This window comes from Daphnia pulex, chromosome 2, assembly GCF_021134715.1.
Source record: "Daphnia pulex isolate KAP4 chromosome 2, ASM2113471v1".
NCBI classification, from domain to species: Eukaryota; Metazoa; Arthropoda; class Branchiopoda; order Diplostraca; family Daphniidae; genus Daphnia; species Daphnia pulex.
The window spans coordinates 4,261,588-4,275,409 of record NC_060018.1 but is presented as its reverse complement, the minus strand read 5'-3'; the positions used below and the strand labels follow the sequence as shown (position 1 = coordinate 4,275,409).

The 13,822-nt window shown below is 38.2% G+C and overlaps 6 protein-coding genes across 6 annotated transcripts; 3 read left to right on the top strand and 3 right to left on the bottom strand.

The window, feature by feature from the left end:
* Nucleotides 1-65: 65 nt before the first annotated feature.
* Nucleotides 66-1,507, top strand: LOC124188336 (twist-related protein-like). The gene is made up of 4 exons (XM_046580897.1): nucleotides 66-213; nucleotides 332-590; nucleotides 648-993; nucleotides 1,103-1,507. Exons 2-4 carry the CDS (start codon nucleotides 438-440, stop codon nucleotides 1,366-1,368), a joined length of 765 nt encoding a protein of 254 aa, XP_046436853.1. The 5' UTR covers nucleotides 66-213; nucleotides 332-437; the 3' UTR covers nucleotides 1,369-1,507.
* LOC124188306 (zinc finger protein 761-like) lies at nucleotides 1,496-5,944 on the bottom strand. The gene is made up of 9 exons (XM_046580853.1): nucleotides 5,035-5,944; nucleotides 4,799-4,961; nucleotides 3,200-4,727; nucleotides 3,002-3,133; nucleotides 2,718-2,935; nucleotides 2,345-2,644; nucleotides 2,088-2,282; nucleotides 1,836-2,016; nucleotides 1,496-1,773 (listed from the first exon to the last, which is right to left on the bottom strand). The coding sequence occupies exons 1-9, from the start codon at nucleotides 5,211-5,213 to the stop codon at nucleotides 1,580-1,582; spliced, it is 3,090 nt and encodes a 1,029-aa protein (XP_046436809.1). The 5' UTR covers nucleotides 5,214-5,944; the 3' UTR covers nucleotides 1,496-1,579.
* LOC124188325 (TBC1 domain family member 22B-like) lies at nucleotides 5,634-8,303 on the top strand. The gene is made up of 10 exons (XM_046580883.1): nucleotides 5,634-5,742; nucleotides 5,812-5,886; nucleotides 6,262-6,398; nucleotides 6,461-6,646; nucleotides 6,705-6,838; nucleotides 6,906-7,097; nucleotides 7,163-7,286; nucleotides 7,352-7,534; nucleotides 7,595-7,818; nucleotides 7,885-8,303. Exons 2-10 carry the CDS (start codon nucleotides 5,828-5,830, stop codon nucleotides 8,026-8,028), a joined length of 1,383 nt encoding a protein of 460 aa, XP_046436839.1. The 5' UTR covers nucleotides 5,634-5,742; nucleotides 5,812-5,827; the 3' UTR covers nucleotides 8,029-8,303.
* Nucleotides 8,205-9,651, bottom strand: LOC124188338 (cyanocobalamin reductase / alkylcobalamin dealkylase-like). Its single transcript, XM_046580901.1, has 6 exons — nucleotides 9,400-9,651; nucleotides 9,114-9,308; nucleotides 8,961-9,048; nucleotides 8,811-8,881; nucleotides 8,624-8,746; nucleotides 8,205-8,554 (listed from the first exon to the last, which is right to left on the bottom strand). Exons 1-6 carry the CDS (start codon nucleotides 9,475-9,477, stop codon nucleotides 8,384-8,386), a joined length of 726 nt encoding a protein of 241 aa, XP_046436857.1. The 5' UTR covers nucleotides 9,478-9,651; the 3' UTR covers nucleotides 8,205-8,383.
* Nucleotides 9,652-9,712: 61 nt separating this feature from the next.
* Nucleotides 9,713-11,441, top strand: LOC124188329 (peptide chain release factor 1-like, mitochondrial). The gene is made up of 6 exons (XM_046580887.1): nucleotides 9,713-10,182; nucleotides 10,238-10,320; nucleotides 10,379-10,601; nucleotides 10,662-10,810; nucleotides 10,882-10,983; nucleotides 11,049-11,441. The coding sequence occupies exons 1-6, from the start codon at nucleotides 9,825-9,827 to the stop codon at nucleotides 11,379-11,381; spliced, it is 1,248 nt and encodes a 415-aa protein (XP_046436843.1). The 5' UTR covers nucleotides 9,713-9,824; the 3' UTR covers nucleotides 11,382-11,441.
* On the bottom strand, nucleotides 11,414-13,229 carry LOC124188331 (S-phase kinase-associated protein 2-like). The gene is made up of 5 exons (XM_046580889.1): nucleotides 12,485-13,229; nucleotides 12,315-12,417; nucleotides 11,946-12,254; nucleotides 11,719-11,881; nucleotides 11,414-11,653 (listed from the first exon to the last, which is right to left on the bottom strand). Exons 1-5 carry the CDS (start codon nucleotides 12,998-13,000, stop codon nucleotides 11,470-11,472), a joined length of 1,275 nt encoding a protein of 424 aa, XP_046436845.1. The 5' UTR covers nucleotides 13,001-13,229; the 3' UTR covers nucleotides 11,414-11,469.
* Nucleotides 13,230-13,822: the final 593 nt, after the last annotated feature.

Below are 13,822 nucleotides of genomic sequence, written 5' to 3'. Positions count from 1 at the left end.
GGTCCCCATCGGCTTTCAATTGAGAACTCCGCCTCTCCGCTGGATTGGGCGCTTCGTTGCACCAAACAGTGTCGATGATGGTTGCGCGCATGACCCGCTTAAACTCCGGACCTTCAGGGGGGGCCAGATATAAAAGCCTTCCGTCCAGACGGAACAGATTGGTGACAAATTCAAGTAGAAGAAGAAAACGGTGCCGGATAAATAACACTTTGGGTAAATATTAGCTGTATATTGATTGGGAAATCTTGTTTGCCTACGGTGAACTCTGTCCTCGATCTGATAATAGCCCGACTTATACAATAACGCCCCCTTTTTCCTCTGTTTTCTCTAGCTACAACCATTTCCATTGAAGTCTTTCTTGGCTCAAGTCAACAAAGGCATCACTACTCACTAAAAATTTGAAAACAAAAAAAAAAAACTTACCCCCATAAGTGAAAATGCAGCGTGACAATCGAAGCCGAAGCAACAGCAGCATCCGAAGTATGGCATCCAATTCGAGTGATGTCGACACCTCAGAGTTCGAGGACAATTCGGAATTTTCACCCGATTCCGACGACAACGATACCTCACGGCACGACGATGATGTTCCAGTAAGTGAAATTCAGTTTTCCGATGTTAACAAATTTTTAAAGGAGTAAATCAAACAGGCAAAGAAAACGGTGGTGGTGAAGAAGGAGCCGACGTCATCTTCAGGACGTTCAAGCCACGAAGAATCGGAAGGAATCAAAGCAGAGAGTCCATCAACGGTGTCGGGAGGTACTTCATTACAATTCCGCAAACGGTTGAACCCTTCAAAGAATCGAGGACTTCAATCACAGTCAACATCACCACTGGGAGGTCGCCTGGCACAAAGATCGACGACGTCGGAAGAATCCGGCCGTCCGTTGATCGTCTTCCCACGCAAGACATTTAGCAACAGCCGCGAACGCTGGCGTCAACAAAATGTTAGCGGCGCGTTTTCCGAGTTGCGAAAACTAGTACCGACGTATCCAGGTAATAGGTTCTATTCAAATACTGTTAACTAAGAAATATCGTAAATTAAAAAACTGAAAATTACCTAAAAATTCAAAATTATTAACTATAAACGTACATTATTTATTAGAAACCAAAAAGTTGAGCAAGAACGAGATCCTTCGATTGGCCATCAAGTACATCAGACTCCTAAGTAACGTCTTGGAATGGCAAAAGCAGCAAGAAAATGTGATGCAAACTGTGAAACAGCAACAGCCGCCAGTTATTCGACGTTTGGCAAGTCGACACAATCAAATATCTACTAGTAGTGAGACGAACGACAACCCGGAACACTTCACCATTGACCCACGGGATTTGACCATTCTCATGGATCGTCATAACTCCTCACACATGTGAGTTAGCTATTAAATGGTTGACAATTATTACCCTTCGATTTTCCTCTCAATTATTTGTTATCTGTTGTATACTCGGTCGCGACGGATGTCCGTCAAGTTGTGCAAACCTAATTCAAGTACACAATCAATTCAAGCTCTTACAACTTGTATTTCCAGCTAATTCACCCCGAGCAAAATTGGGAGAAAGACAAAGAGGAAAGGTGCTCGCCTTTTTACTCAACAGACGATTCGTTGGTATTCAAATGGCAATTTTCTTCGTGGCGCATCAGTTGAGCCAAGCTCGGAAGAACTTTACGACAATGCGTGCACATCAGTCGCTTACCTGTATGGATACGCAGATGGGCGTATAAAGTAGTCTTGTGAGGAAAAGTCTTGTCGCAATGGTCACAGCTGAAAGGACGTTCACCTAAAATTAAAAATTTATACAACCCCTCTGGCTTTAAATTTAGACAATTTTGAAGTAGTTACCAGTGTGAACAACCAAGTGAGCCGTCAGGTGCTGTTGTTGTTTAAATGAACTTGGACATTGATCGCACTTGTAAGGCCTCTCACCCGTGTGTGTCCTCATGTGCTGCTCCAGCGACGGTTTGTGCGAAAAAGTTTTATCGCAATATTGACATTTAAGCGACTTGTCACCCAAATGAATTCCCTATAAATTAGTAAGAATAAATATTGAAGTAACTGAAACTGGGATCACTACTGAATAGAATAGAAACATACCTTGATATGATAATCCAAGGCGGATCGGTTCTTAAAGACTTTGTCGCAGAAATCACAAGTACATGGGCCAGTATCCACGGGATCAACTTTCGGGTATTTTTTCTTAACAGCATCAGGATTAGAATGTTTGTGAACATGGAAATCGAAATTGGCCTTGTTCGTGAATACTTTTGGGCAAATTTGACACGAATACACCTGTTCAAAAAGAAACATTTTAACTGCCAACTTGCAAAGAAATCTTGAGCTTTTGAAACTACCGTATCAGGATGCTGGCCTTTACGATGAAGAGTGAGCTCTTTGATAGATGGGAAAGTCTCTTTGCAGGTCGGGCAAGGCAATGCGGGAGTTTCCCCAGTATGTTTAGCTCTATGCAGCATCAAGAAAAGATCCAGCTTGAAGGTCATGGAACAAAAATCACATTTGAGCCGAGGAAGTTGTCCCAGTCCGGATCCTTCACCTCCCACCACACCAGCTTCTTGCCTCTTTTCGTGAACTTTGAGGTGAGTAGCGTAAGTTGTCCTCTGTCTGAAGCATCGTCCACAGACCGTGCACTTATACTGTGAAGAATATAAAAGAACATTTGTTATTAATCATATTTGAATCAATTGACAATAATTCAAATTAACATACCGGCTTCTCGCCCGTGTGGGTGCGAATGTGCTTGATCAGCACTGGTTTTAATCTAAAAGCTTTGTCACAAAATCGACAGACGTGGGGCTTCTCACTTGAATGTAATGACATGTGGCGATTCAGATAACGGGCGAATCGGAACGATCGACCACAATGTTCACAAAGGTGATTTCCAGGGACAGCCTTGTGCTGACGGAGTTGATGGGCTCGTAATTGAGCTGAAAATACAAAAAGGAACTTTTAGCTAAACAAAAGTATTGAAATCACTTGACTGTCGTTACTACCTTTAATTACAAAAGTACGACCGCATTCGTCGCACAGGTGGTTCCTTTCTTCCGAATGAAGGATCACCATGTGTTGTTTAAGCCAGCTCCTCTTAATCAGTTTATTGCACTCGGTGCAAGGAACTTTTTCATCTGTAAAAACAAGAATTAATAAATATTGTCAATGAATAGACATTAAATAATCGACATAATATTTACCCATATCATCGGCAGGATCGTTGTTTGATTGCTTGTTATGTACTTTCTTTTTGGCGGGTTTTTGGTATTCAGGATCCACTTCCACTTCGTGACCATCATGCATATTGCTACATATTTCAAGCAGCTCCACGGCTCGGCGCTTCAATGTAGAAATTTCTTTAGAGTAAGAATCAATGCGATGTTTCAATCTGTTTTTGCGACGTTGTTGATTGATCGCCAGTTGGATAGCGCTTTTGTAGTCTTCCAAATCGTTAGCCAATTCGTTGCGATTGGAGCATTCACTATCCGTAGGTAGTGGTGTCTCACCAAATGAATAATTGTGTTCCAGAGATAAGCGAGAGACCACTTGTTCCGGGTGGAGGTACGACAGTGGGTGGTCCTCAAATAGAGTCTCCGATGCTTGATTAACAACTGGTTCTCCCAAAGTGCAAATGTGAACTTTACCGTTGAATTGGTGAACCGCTTCGATCCTGAATCCTGAAAGGGAAATATTTGCTTGCGCTGGGCGGTGAGGCCTTGACGAAGGCCTTTCTTGGTAGGTTTGCGAGGGCTTTTTATCAAAGTATGACGGGACGAAGATGTGACTCTTGGGGAGTTCAAGAGGTTTAAAGAATGGCATTACGTCGATGTTTGGAGTTGGGCGTTCTCGATAAAAAGTGTAAATTCCAGGGACTTCGTACATTACGGATAGAATTTTTCGGTAATCAGCAGCTCTCGCCATTTCTTCTGTGACAGTAAAAACGTATCGGCCATTTTTCATGGTTGGAACGTCTAACCTAACCGGAGGAACAAAGACGCTGTCAGATTGAACGATTGCCTTTTCAGGGAAACTCTTGACTAATCCACGCTGAGTAAACGCAAGTGAAGGTGTCTCCAAAGTAGTTTGTTTCTTTGTAGAAACTTGCGCTTCTACGTTACGACTGAATATGCGAATCACATTCTGTTGAGCAGCAGTGGTCAGTTCAACTAGATTAATGTCTGGTTCTGTTAAAGATAGGTTAAAGTCTCTAGAATTGGTCTTAACATTTGTAGGCTTTTTAATTAATGGTTTCGTGATTTTAGAAACGGATTTGATTGCATTAGGCACTTTCGCAACCACATTCGTTGTGGCTGGATCTTCAGCAGCCTGCAAATCGTGTTGATTTGTCTTTTTCCTTGACCGAAGAATGTTTATTCGTGAAGAAATTGGTGTTTCTGCGCAACTTTTAGCGGCACGAGAGTTGGCTTTTGGAGCCAGCGAGCTTAACTTATTCGCGCGATACGTTTTAGTTGGCGGTTTAATCTGGACCTCATTTTCCAAGGAAACGGAGGATATAATCTGAATATCTCCTTCTTTCGCTTGCTCTTTTCTGGTTTCATTTTCAACTGCTAATCTGGTCTCTGCGATTGGCTCATGGGAAGGTTCCTCTGTGGGTTCAGTGATGAATTCTTCAGTTGTTACGTTAATTGACTCTTGTTGTTCCTTCGCGAAATTTTTTGTGTTCGGAATTGGGATGAGAAAATCCTTGAGCATTTCTCTGATTTGATCCTGTAAAATTGAAAAGGAAAACCAATTAGTACTTCCAGTTTTTTCACTTACTCGAACTTAATTTAAGCAACCTTGTCACGCTCAAAAAATTCGAGTGAACCAGTGTAAATATATTCAATAACGGAGCGGAGTGAAGTGTACGAAAAGCCAACAACCGAGATATGAACATCTTCTTCTACTATTGGATTATCGCGAAACATGGTGGCAAACACCGGACTTGCAGCAGCCAATACACTAAATCAATTGAGAAATGGTAACAGAAATTAATGAAATAAATTTTTCAATAAATCTATCAGTAATTATTTACCTCCGGTTTGCAGATATCTGGTGAGGTACAGCTGCATCCTTTAAATTATCAGGGTTACCAACACATGTCAGAATTACATCAACAAAGCTCTCTCGTCTGTACCACTCCAGCAATAACCTTTCAAAACAAGAAGAGTGTCCTTTACCCACAATTCTAACTCGTTTGATTTTGTTTTCCATGTTATGAGTCTTTTAACCTCTAGAAGCTAAAACCAACATAGGAAAATAGACACAAACACGCAGACACTCTTTTCTTATAAGTGAAATAAAAACAATATTGGTACTAGTGGTACTAGTAAACACAAGCAAATTGAAATTCAGACAGAAATTCTTCTGGTCTGCAGTTTGTAGATCAAGTTCTGCAACTTCTGCACTCGTGTTGACCGTTGTGTAGTTTTGTTCATTAAACGGATGTGTGACCCACAATTCGCACTCGTTTGATGATGTTTTCCATTTTGAATATACAGTATCAACAGCGCGGATACAGAGAAATACAAGATACGAACTAAATGTGCACACTTTTCATCCGCAAACTAGAGAGAAGTACCCTTTCGGAAGAAAAACGGCCATTAACGGGAGGTGCGCGCTATCTGGTGCTTCAGCTTCAAAACTGAGGCATCTAGCGGAGACAAACGTAAGTTTTTGAATTATTCAATGTTGTGAACTGGGCTGTCATTTCTGTTTTCCTCGTTACGCAGTTTGTGTTTCTGTAAGTTTTTTAAAATCTATTTATACTCCCTTTTTTATCGACTCTTAACTATATTTTTTTGAATGTTAGATTTCTCCAATATACAATGGAGGCTGCAAAGAACAAGTCTATCTTTTCACGAAGTGTACCAAAATTGCCGGGCAAGTAAGTACAATTCACGATTCCTAGCTTTAATTGTGATGTTGTGTATACGTGTGCACGCATCTGTAGGGCGATGTTCTTGCAGTTTCAAACTGTAGAAATTTGGCAAAGATTTTTGAAACATGTAAAGATAGGATGTAATTTTGTATCCTTATCTTTGTAAAGATCCACTCCTTAACAAACAGAGCACTGGAGTAAGATAAGGTGTCATGAGACTAGCTTTTTTTAAATACATGTGTAATGCTGATCACCATGGTCATTTTTCAATATGATGGATGATGAATACATAGGGAAACCCATTGAATTATCACAATTTGACTATGCATGGGATGAAGGATTTTTCTGGAGTGAATTGTCAACTTTGTTCTTTTCCTCCAGAGCTAGTTCAAGTCCTCGTAAGGAGATCACAGCTGGAGGTGCTCAGAGGAATACTCCTGCAACTTCATTTGATGATTTCCAAGAGAGTGTGAGTGATGCATGGGATCTTGGAGATGACGAGTTCTGTGTTATATCAGGTAACTCATATCAAAATAAATATTCATAACAATGTTTTTATGTATTTTGTTTTTTAATCCAGATGTTAAAATTTCAAAGAAAATGGCTCAATCAACAGCAGCCAGTGTTATCAACAGACACAGAACCCAGAGTGCAGATCACATGAACAACCATCAATCCCAGTCTATTCCCAAAAATGCCAACAGATCATTTCCTGGCCATCCTCATCCCTTTTTAGAATCTGCCCAGTCTAGGAAATTGAATGAAGGTTAGAAGACAAAAATTATCATGGTGTTGGACTAAATTGAAATTTCATCTTCATGTAGATTTACAAAGTGGGAAAATGGAAAAGTTTAATACCTTGTTAAATAGTGCCAATAGTAGTATGAAGGAATTAGAAGAATCTAGCTGGCATGGCATCCCACCTTCTGTAAGGGCTATAACTTGGCGACTCTTATCAGTAAGAAGAGAAAAAAAAAATTAAAAACAGATTAGCATTCTAGATGCTATAATGTCTCTTTTTTAAGGGGTACATTCCAATCAATCTCGACAAGCGTGGACCAACGCTGAAGCGGAAACGCGAAGAGTACTGGAATCTCGTCGAGCAGTACTACGAGACTCGTCATGAAGAAACACACCAAGATACCTTTCGACAGATACACATAGACATTCCTAGAATGAGTCCTTTAATCGCTCTCTTCCAACAAAGCATTGTTCAGGTATAGTGCTTAAAACTTTAAAACATTTTGGTCTGAAAAACGATAATTTTATCAAAAAATCTCAGGAGATGTTTGAGCGCATTTTGTACATTTGGGCAATGCGTCATCCGGCGTCTGGATATGTACAAGGAATCAACGACCTTGTTACCCCCTTTTTTGTTGTCTTCCTCCAAGAAATCATACCGCCAGGTATTTTATTTTTCAATGGTGTAGTTAGCATACGATAGATTGAGGATTTTGTTTTTGCTTGGCAGGTAGCGACTTAGATACGCATGATGTAAGCAAGTTGTCCGATGAGGATCGCAATAGTATTGAAGCAGACTCTTTCTGGTGTTTGTCAAAGCTTCTGGATGGTATTCAAGATAACTATACCTTTGCACAGCCTGGTATTCAGAATAGAGTCCGACAATTGAAAGAATTGATTGAGCGGGTCGACGGTACTTTGTGTATTATTAACCACAATGTTGCTATTTTTTAACACATTATTTTCGTTGCAGTTGAGTTGCACCAACACCTTGTGCGCCACGAAGTTGATTATTTGCAATTTTCTTTTCGTTGGATGAACAATTTATTGATGCGCGAACTACCACTTTTATGTACCGTCCGCCTTTGGGACACGTGTCTGGCTCAGTCTCATGGCTTTGCCGATTTTCATTTGTATACCTGTGCAGCATTCTTACTGAAATGGAGAAATCCTCTTCTTCGACAGACAGATTTTCAGGTGCACTTTTTCCTCATTTAAAAAAACTTCAAACATGATAATAATAAATCCCTCCTAAATTTTCAGGGATTGATGATGATGCTACAAAATTTGCCAACCCAATCTTGGTCTGATGAAGAAATTGGGGAAGTTGTAGCGGAAGCATATCAGCTTCACTACATGTTCTCGAGTGCACCAAATCATCTTCAAGGCTCAGTGAACAAGCCTTGAACTTCATCATATGAATCAGATCGCGATAAAATACTAGAAAAAAACGAACAAGCTGACAATTGATTCCATGGCAAGCAGAAAGTGAGTTATCACTTGTAAACAAAAAAAGTATAGCATCAACTTCTTGTTCATGGAATAGTGCTCAGTGCCTGCATCACCCAAGTGGCTCTCGAAAATTATCAATGGTGTCTACGTTTATTGATCTACCATGTTCATAGATTTTTCAGTTACATGTAAATACAGTTTGGCATATTTTCATGTCTCGAAACACTAAATATTCGTGTCATAAACTTACATAGGGAAAATGTGATCTTTATTCAGGTATATATTCTCTAGCATAAATAAAGCCCTAATTTTAATTTCTTTTAATTAACTCTATCAAATGACTTCGTTCAGAAGGTCGTGTACTTAAATACTTCTGCTGTAACTCCGAATAGCGTTCGGTTGGTTCCATAATGTCCCGAAAGCTCCAATCCTGCCAACTATTATTGTAGCGATTCAGTAGTTCAATTTTCTTGGTTTCATCCTTAAAAGTAATAGATACTCGTTAAATCGTACATTCTGAGGATACACAAGGATTAAAATAAAATAATACCATAAGAATATCTTTCGGTGGTTTATAGACTAAATCAGGGACCAAGACTTTCTGGAATATGATAACTGCTCTTAAGGCAAACCATCCCATATAGCTGGGATGTAGGCAAACACCATAAATTGGCTAAATGGATGCCAAAAACATTACAAATAATATAACATCAAGGTAATATTCACCCTTAGTTTACCTGGTCAGTTAGCCAGGGAGAATTGATCACATCTGTTTTCTGATAAAAATAAACAGCACCTGAGACGTGGCCTGTTTGAACAAGCAATGAATTGAATTTGAATAATAAGCATAATTGAATAATGGTATATAAGCAATAATTTGAACAAGCCTGCTGTTTGAACAAGAACTTTTGGTCTTCTTGTTCCTGGTCTCATCTCATAATCATGGAGAATACTAATATCATAGCCTGGAATTGACTACACAAAGATAATAGAGTGATAAACTAATAAATAAAAAACAATGTTATTTAATCAAATAAAACCTGAATTGCTGTTTTAAGACAAGAGCTTATGGCTTGATCAAGGTAATCCTGATTATTGCTTCCAGTATTGTTACGAACAAATGGTATAAAGCCTTTTTCGAAAAATGAAGGACTACTTATCACCACAAAACAAAGTGTGTCTTCATGGTGTTCTAATTGAAAGCCAGATTTCACTCGTTCATTGTACCATCCAACCTATAATAAAGAAATGCATTTAACTCTAATTAGAAGTTAAAAAAATATTGCATAAAATAATTACTACACAAAGAAGCAAAATAAAAATTACCTTGAATGGGTGGCATTCTAACCCAAAATCATGTAAACATTCTGTAAGCTTTGTGTTAACTTCGAATAACGTAGTCATTTTGTCGATTACTAACAGAGTGCCATAGAGATATTTGTGTGCGATGCATATACTAGCCTATAACGGGCAGAGGATATTTTTTTTATCTCCAACGTATGATCGGTTTAATTGTGTAAATCAATCCCGCGCACACGCATGTTTCACGAATTCACACTGCGTGAATCAAATTTCAAAACAACAACTCTTTAAACTCACCTTCAGGTTTTTCTAAACAGTTGACTCACCAATCAACAAGATTCCAGTGTCGTCTGCTACCGTCAAAAAGGATTCACTGCGATTCACTGTGATTTTGATTTTGAAGACGTTGAAAATATATTCAAATTACCATCAAAGTTTAGTCATTAAAAATGGTAACTTGGGGTATTTCCAGTAAAATAGTACGAGTTCTAAGTGCCTTACGACGACCGTGTTTCGCCAAAAGCTATGCTAATAATGTAATATCCATTCGCTGTTTGAATCAAACCATTTCACATAGGAGTTTAAATCTCAATCAAGTATCATTCGAAAATATATTTGACCCGAGACTTCGAATTTTCTTATTAAATATCAAGAAAAAGTTTGATGAATCAGGATTTCAAAACATTGAATCAAAGTCTGGAATAGGTGTAGTAAACAAACAACGCATCCAATCACTTGCTGGATTAGGGGAAAAACTATTACAGACTGAAAATGATCTACAAGAGCTTAAAGCTTTGAGTGCAGATGGTAGGTGTATCTAGTTATATTTATTTAAAAATCTATATTAAATAGTGTATCTTAGATGATAAAAATGGTGACCTTGCAAAAATGGTCAGTGAAGAATTTTCACAGTTAAAGGAAATCCTAGTCCAGATCCAAAATGAAGTATAAATTCAGAGTAATCAAGTTTAAATGATTGATAAGAACCCATTCATTGATTTAGGTGTTAGAACTCATTTTGCAGGAAGATAATCATCAAACTGAGGGAATAATCATGGAATTCTCTGCCGGAGTTGGTGGGCAAGAGTCCATGTTGTTTTGCAATGAAATATTACAAATGTACATCACATACTGTGAAAGTGAAGGATGGGACTATGAATTAACAGATATTGAAAAAAGTGATTTAGAAGGTATTAGGCATGCTGCAATTTGCATTAATAATTCAGGTATGTCTTTTCAAAAATTTAGTTTAATATATTAGATACAACTACCTACTTTTTTCTCAGACGCATATGATCGACTGCAGTTTGAAAGTGGAGTACACCGGGTCCAGCGGGTGCCCAAAACTGAAAAGGCCGGACGTGTTCATACCAGTACGGTAGCCGTTGCCATCCTTCCCCGCCCTTCGGAAGTTTCCGTGACCATTGAACAGAAAGTAAGTTTACTAATACTTAATTCTGTTTCCTTGAATGCATGACTAACATTTTTTTTCTTCTTTTTTTTAAGGATCTTAAAATCGAAACAAAAAGAGCAAGCGGCGCAGGTGGACAACATGTAAATACAACTGAATCAGCAGTGCGAATTGTCCATTTACCCTCAGGTGTAGTGGTAAGTTTACCGAACTAACTGAAGTATTTCTCATCAACAATTAAATGTTTTACATTTTTAATTAGGCGGAATGTCAGACACAAAGATCGCAAATGCAGAATCGTAAGGTTGCAATGGATAAAATCAGAGCTCGTCTTTTCCAAATGAAAATCGACCAACAGTTGGCAACTACTCGGTCAAGTCGTAAGCTGCAGGTAGGATCTAGCGGTCGCTCAGAAAAAATACGGACTTACAACTTCCCGCAAGATCGTATCACAGACCATCGAATAAATTTCACTAGTCATAACTTAGGGGAATTTTTACGAGGCGCAAGGCCATTTCATGTGCTCATAGGAAAACTAAAGGAAGAGTCATACAAGGAACGCGTATTTGAATTTTTAGAAAAAATTAAAGTTTAAGTCCGCTGAATGCCAATAAATTGTTTTACCAGTTTTGAATACATCAATATGTATTACTAATTTTTGCAATAAACATGACTTGAATTTTTCACTCTCTGACTTTCATCCCCCAAATTGAGGTACGTCGAATTCCGACTGTAGGTCTTGCTACACTAGAGAAATAAAACTTGTTGATTTCTATACTCGGAAGTTTGGCGCGAAGTGTTCCAAGCATAGTCTCCGTCAATAAACCAAAAATGTCAAGGTATAAAAGACCACTCTTTTGAAACACCCTAAAGGAAATAGAAATGATTAAAATATCTTTCAAATTTTGCTCTCTAACGCCAATGTTACTTACAAATACACGGAGAGAGGCACGTTGTAACATCGAGCCATCGCCAAATATTCCAGTCGCTTTAAATTATCATGAATATAGCTGACACAAATTGATGTCACTGCTGTGGAGTCGCTTATGTCTAATTCCACCAGCTTTGGACAACGTTGACACAAGGCCAGGACATCTAACATAAAATTCGGCATTCAACTTTAATGATCACAAATTTCCAGTCAACATTACAAACTTACGTTCGTCTTTAAGTGTCGTTCGACAACCACTGATATTTATGCGTTCTAAGGATTTTGGTGCAGATGTACTAATCAACTGAAGAGCTTCAGAATTCAAGTCTGTCCAAGCTAAATTCCAACTGTCAAGTTTCTTACATCCATTCACAATCCATTTAAGTTCACTAACTCCAACACCATAACACATGGACATATTCAGCACTTCAAGCTGCTCATTTTGACTTAGTGCCTTGCATGCTCTTTCATCAACAACACAATGTTCCATACTAAGTTTCTTCAGGTTTTTACAAGTATCAAATAAATCAAATAAACCTGCATAATATGTCCAAATTTGTACCCTTATTCCTATAAATTATGACTTGGTGAGATTACCTTGTGTTGAAATAGATGCCATGCTCAAATCCAAAAATTGCAAATTTCGATACCTTGGAAATTCTTGAAGTAGAGGACTTACTGGATATATTGGATCACAAATCTGTACATTGTTTAGAAAAATTAAATATTAGTAGTTGATAACAAAGAAACAAACAAAAGTTAATTACCTCAGTCTTAGCTAGCCTCAAGATGTGTGCTCCTCTTAAAAGAACACTACCTAGAATCGTAGGTTTTAGGCAGGTGCCACTAAGGTCCAACCTCCTCCATAAAACTTCATCATAACACAGTCGTTTCCAACGCTTTGACACCTGAGCACATTTGGCGATAGTTGATTTTGGAAGCCATTTAAATATGCTGAGAATGACTTCGTCTGAGAGGCGTGAGAATCCATCAATTCCTGGGGGACCATCCATCCTCATTCGTTTAGACAATAAAAAGCTATCACTAGATTGGTCATCTTCAGAAAAATCCATTACAGCTGACGGGACAGCAAAAGGTGAACATTCTTTTCGCTTTACAGCAGGTTCAGGAATATTGGAGATCACTACTTGTTTTACTGATGGATTGCTACAGGAGTTTGAATCATCGTCCATTGCAGATAATCCTAGATCTTCCATGACTTCTATCGATACGTCATGGCAATCAAGACTCCACCGTTTAAACCCGGTATTTAACTTAGCCATATTTTGTAGCAACGGGGCAAACGACGAAATCAACAAAGGGAGAGAATTAATAAAAATTTTGGTACATAAAAGCGTACTGGAAACAATTATTGAGCTGAAATGTTTAACCAAAAGGCACTTCAAACTAATTACTGCGTTTATATTGAAAACGTGTAAAAGAAAAATCTACAATCAGCAACGTCCAAACTCGTCACGTCGCGCGCTAAAAAGACACTGTCTGTGGAATCCGATGTTGACCGTTCAACAATTCATTTCGGAAATTTAAAAAATAATGTAAGCAAAAATCTTAAAATTTACCACAGATTTTAACCAAAGTTACTTTTAATACTAAAGTAACGAAATTATTTAGTAAGGAAAGAAAAATATTCAATTTAGAAAAAAATAAGTATGGCAAAGACGGCGGGAATTCAAATTTGCCTGTGTCAATGCGATGATGCCTGTTTGTAGAATATTTTAACTGATTATTATAACTTTAACATTAAGAATATTATTAAAACTTTAACATTAAGTTACTTAGGAAACTTTGAACAGAGTAATGACTAATGAGTAATAGAAATATTCTAATTACTTCTGCTTAGGATCCAGGAACCAGTTTAAGGGACCAGGGAGGAAGCGAATTTCAAAAAAGATTCAATACAAATACAACTGAGTGAACCGACAGAATGATCACAGATGTCTATAGCTACGGAATCAATAACTTTTAATTTATGCAATGACATCGATGTCGCCAACGTGTATATTTATTCATTAACCAAACCCCGAGTCGTTTCGCGCAAAAGTATTTGTTTGGTTGGTGTTTTATTAACCACACTTTGACAATTT

Excerpts from the sequence above, each read along its gene's own strand:
- LOC124188336 (XM_046580897.1), top strand. The coding sequence starts at position 438 with ATGCAGCGTGACAATCGAAGCCGAAGCAACAGCAGCATCCGAAGTATG. Across the intron at positions 591-647 it reads GGCACGACGATGATGTTCCA|GCAAAGAAAACGGTGGTGGT; the intron begins GTAAGTGAAATT and ends TAAATCAAACAG. Across the intron at positions 994-1,102 it reads ACTAGTACCGACGTATCCAG|AAACCAAAAAGTTGAGCAAG; the intron begins GTAATAGGTTCT and ends ATTATTTATTAG.
- LOC124188325 (XM_046580883.1), top strand. The coding sequence starts at position 5,828 with ATGGAGGCTGCAAAGAACAAGTCTATCTTTTCACGAAGTGTACCAAAA. Across the intron at positions 6,839-6,905 it reads TAACTTGGCGACTCTTATCA|GGGTACATTCCAATCAATCT; the intron begins GTAAGAAGAGAA and ends CTCTTTTTTAAG. Across the intron at positions 7,098-7,162 it reads TCCAACAAAGCATTGTTCAG|GAGATGTTTGAGCGCATTTT; the intron begins GTATAGTGCTTA and ends AAAAAATCTCAG.
- LOC124188329 (XM_046580887.1), top strand. The coding sequence starts at position 9,825 with ATGGTAACTTGGGGTATTTCCAGTAAAATAGTACGAGTTCTAAGTGCC. Across the intron at positions 10,321-10,378 it reads TAGTCCAGATCCAAAATGAA|GTGTTAGAACTCATTTTGCA; the intron begins GTATAAATTCAG and ends TCATTGATTTAG. Across the intron at positions 10,602-10,661 it reads AATTTGCATTAATAATTCAG|ACGCATATGATCGACTGCAG; the intron begins GTATGTCTTTTC and ends CTTTTTTCTCAG.
- LOC124188331 (XM_046580889.1), bottom strand. The coding sequence starts at position 13,000 with ATGGCTAAGTTAAATACCGGGTTTAAACGGTGGAGTCTTGATTGCCAT. Across the intron at positions 12,418-12,484 it reads TGAGGCTAGCTAAGACTGAG|ATTTGTGATCCAATATATCC; the intron begins GTAATTAACTTT and ends AACAATGTACAG. Across the intron at positions 11,882-11,945 it reads AACGACACTTAAAGACGAAC|ATGTCCTGGCCTTGTGTCAA; the intron begins GTAAGTTTGTAA and ends ATTTTATGTTAG.
- LOC124188306 (XM_046580853.1), bottom strand. The coding sequence starts at position 5,213 with ATGGAAAACAAAATCAAACGAGTTAGAATTGTGGGTAAAGGACACTCT. Across the intron at positions 4,962-5,034 it reads CAGATATCTGCAAACCGGAG|TGTATTGGCTGCTGCAAGTC; the intron begins GTAAATAATTAC and ends CAATTGATTTAG. Across the intron at positions 2,936-3,001 it reads TCGTACTTTTGTAATTAAAG|CTCAATTACGAGCCCATCAA; the intron begins GTAGTAACGACA and ends TTGTATTTTCAG.
- LOC124188338 (XM_046580901.1), bottom strand. The coding sequence starts at position 9,477 with ATGACTACGTTATTCGAAGTTAACACAAAGCTTACAGAATGTTTACAT. Across the intron at positions 9,049-9,113 it reads GTCTTAAAACAGCAATTCAG|TCAATTCCAGGCTATGATAT; the intron begins GTTTTATTTGAT and ends ATCTTTGTGTAG. Across the intron at positions 8,555-8,623 it reads CACCGAAAGATATTCTTATG|GATGAAACCAAGAAAATTGA; the intron begins GTATTATTTTAT and ends ATTACTTTTAAG.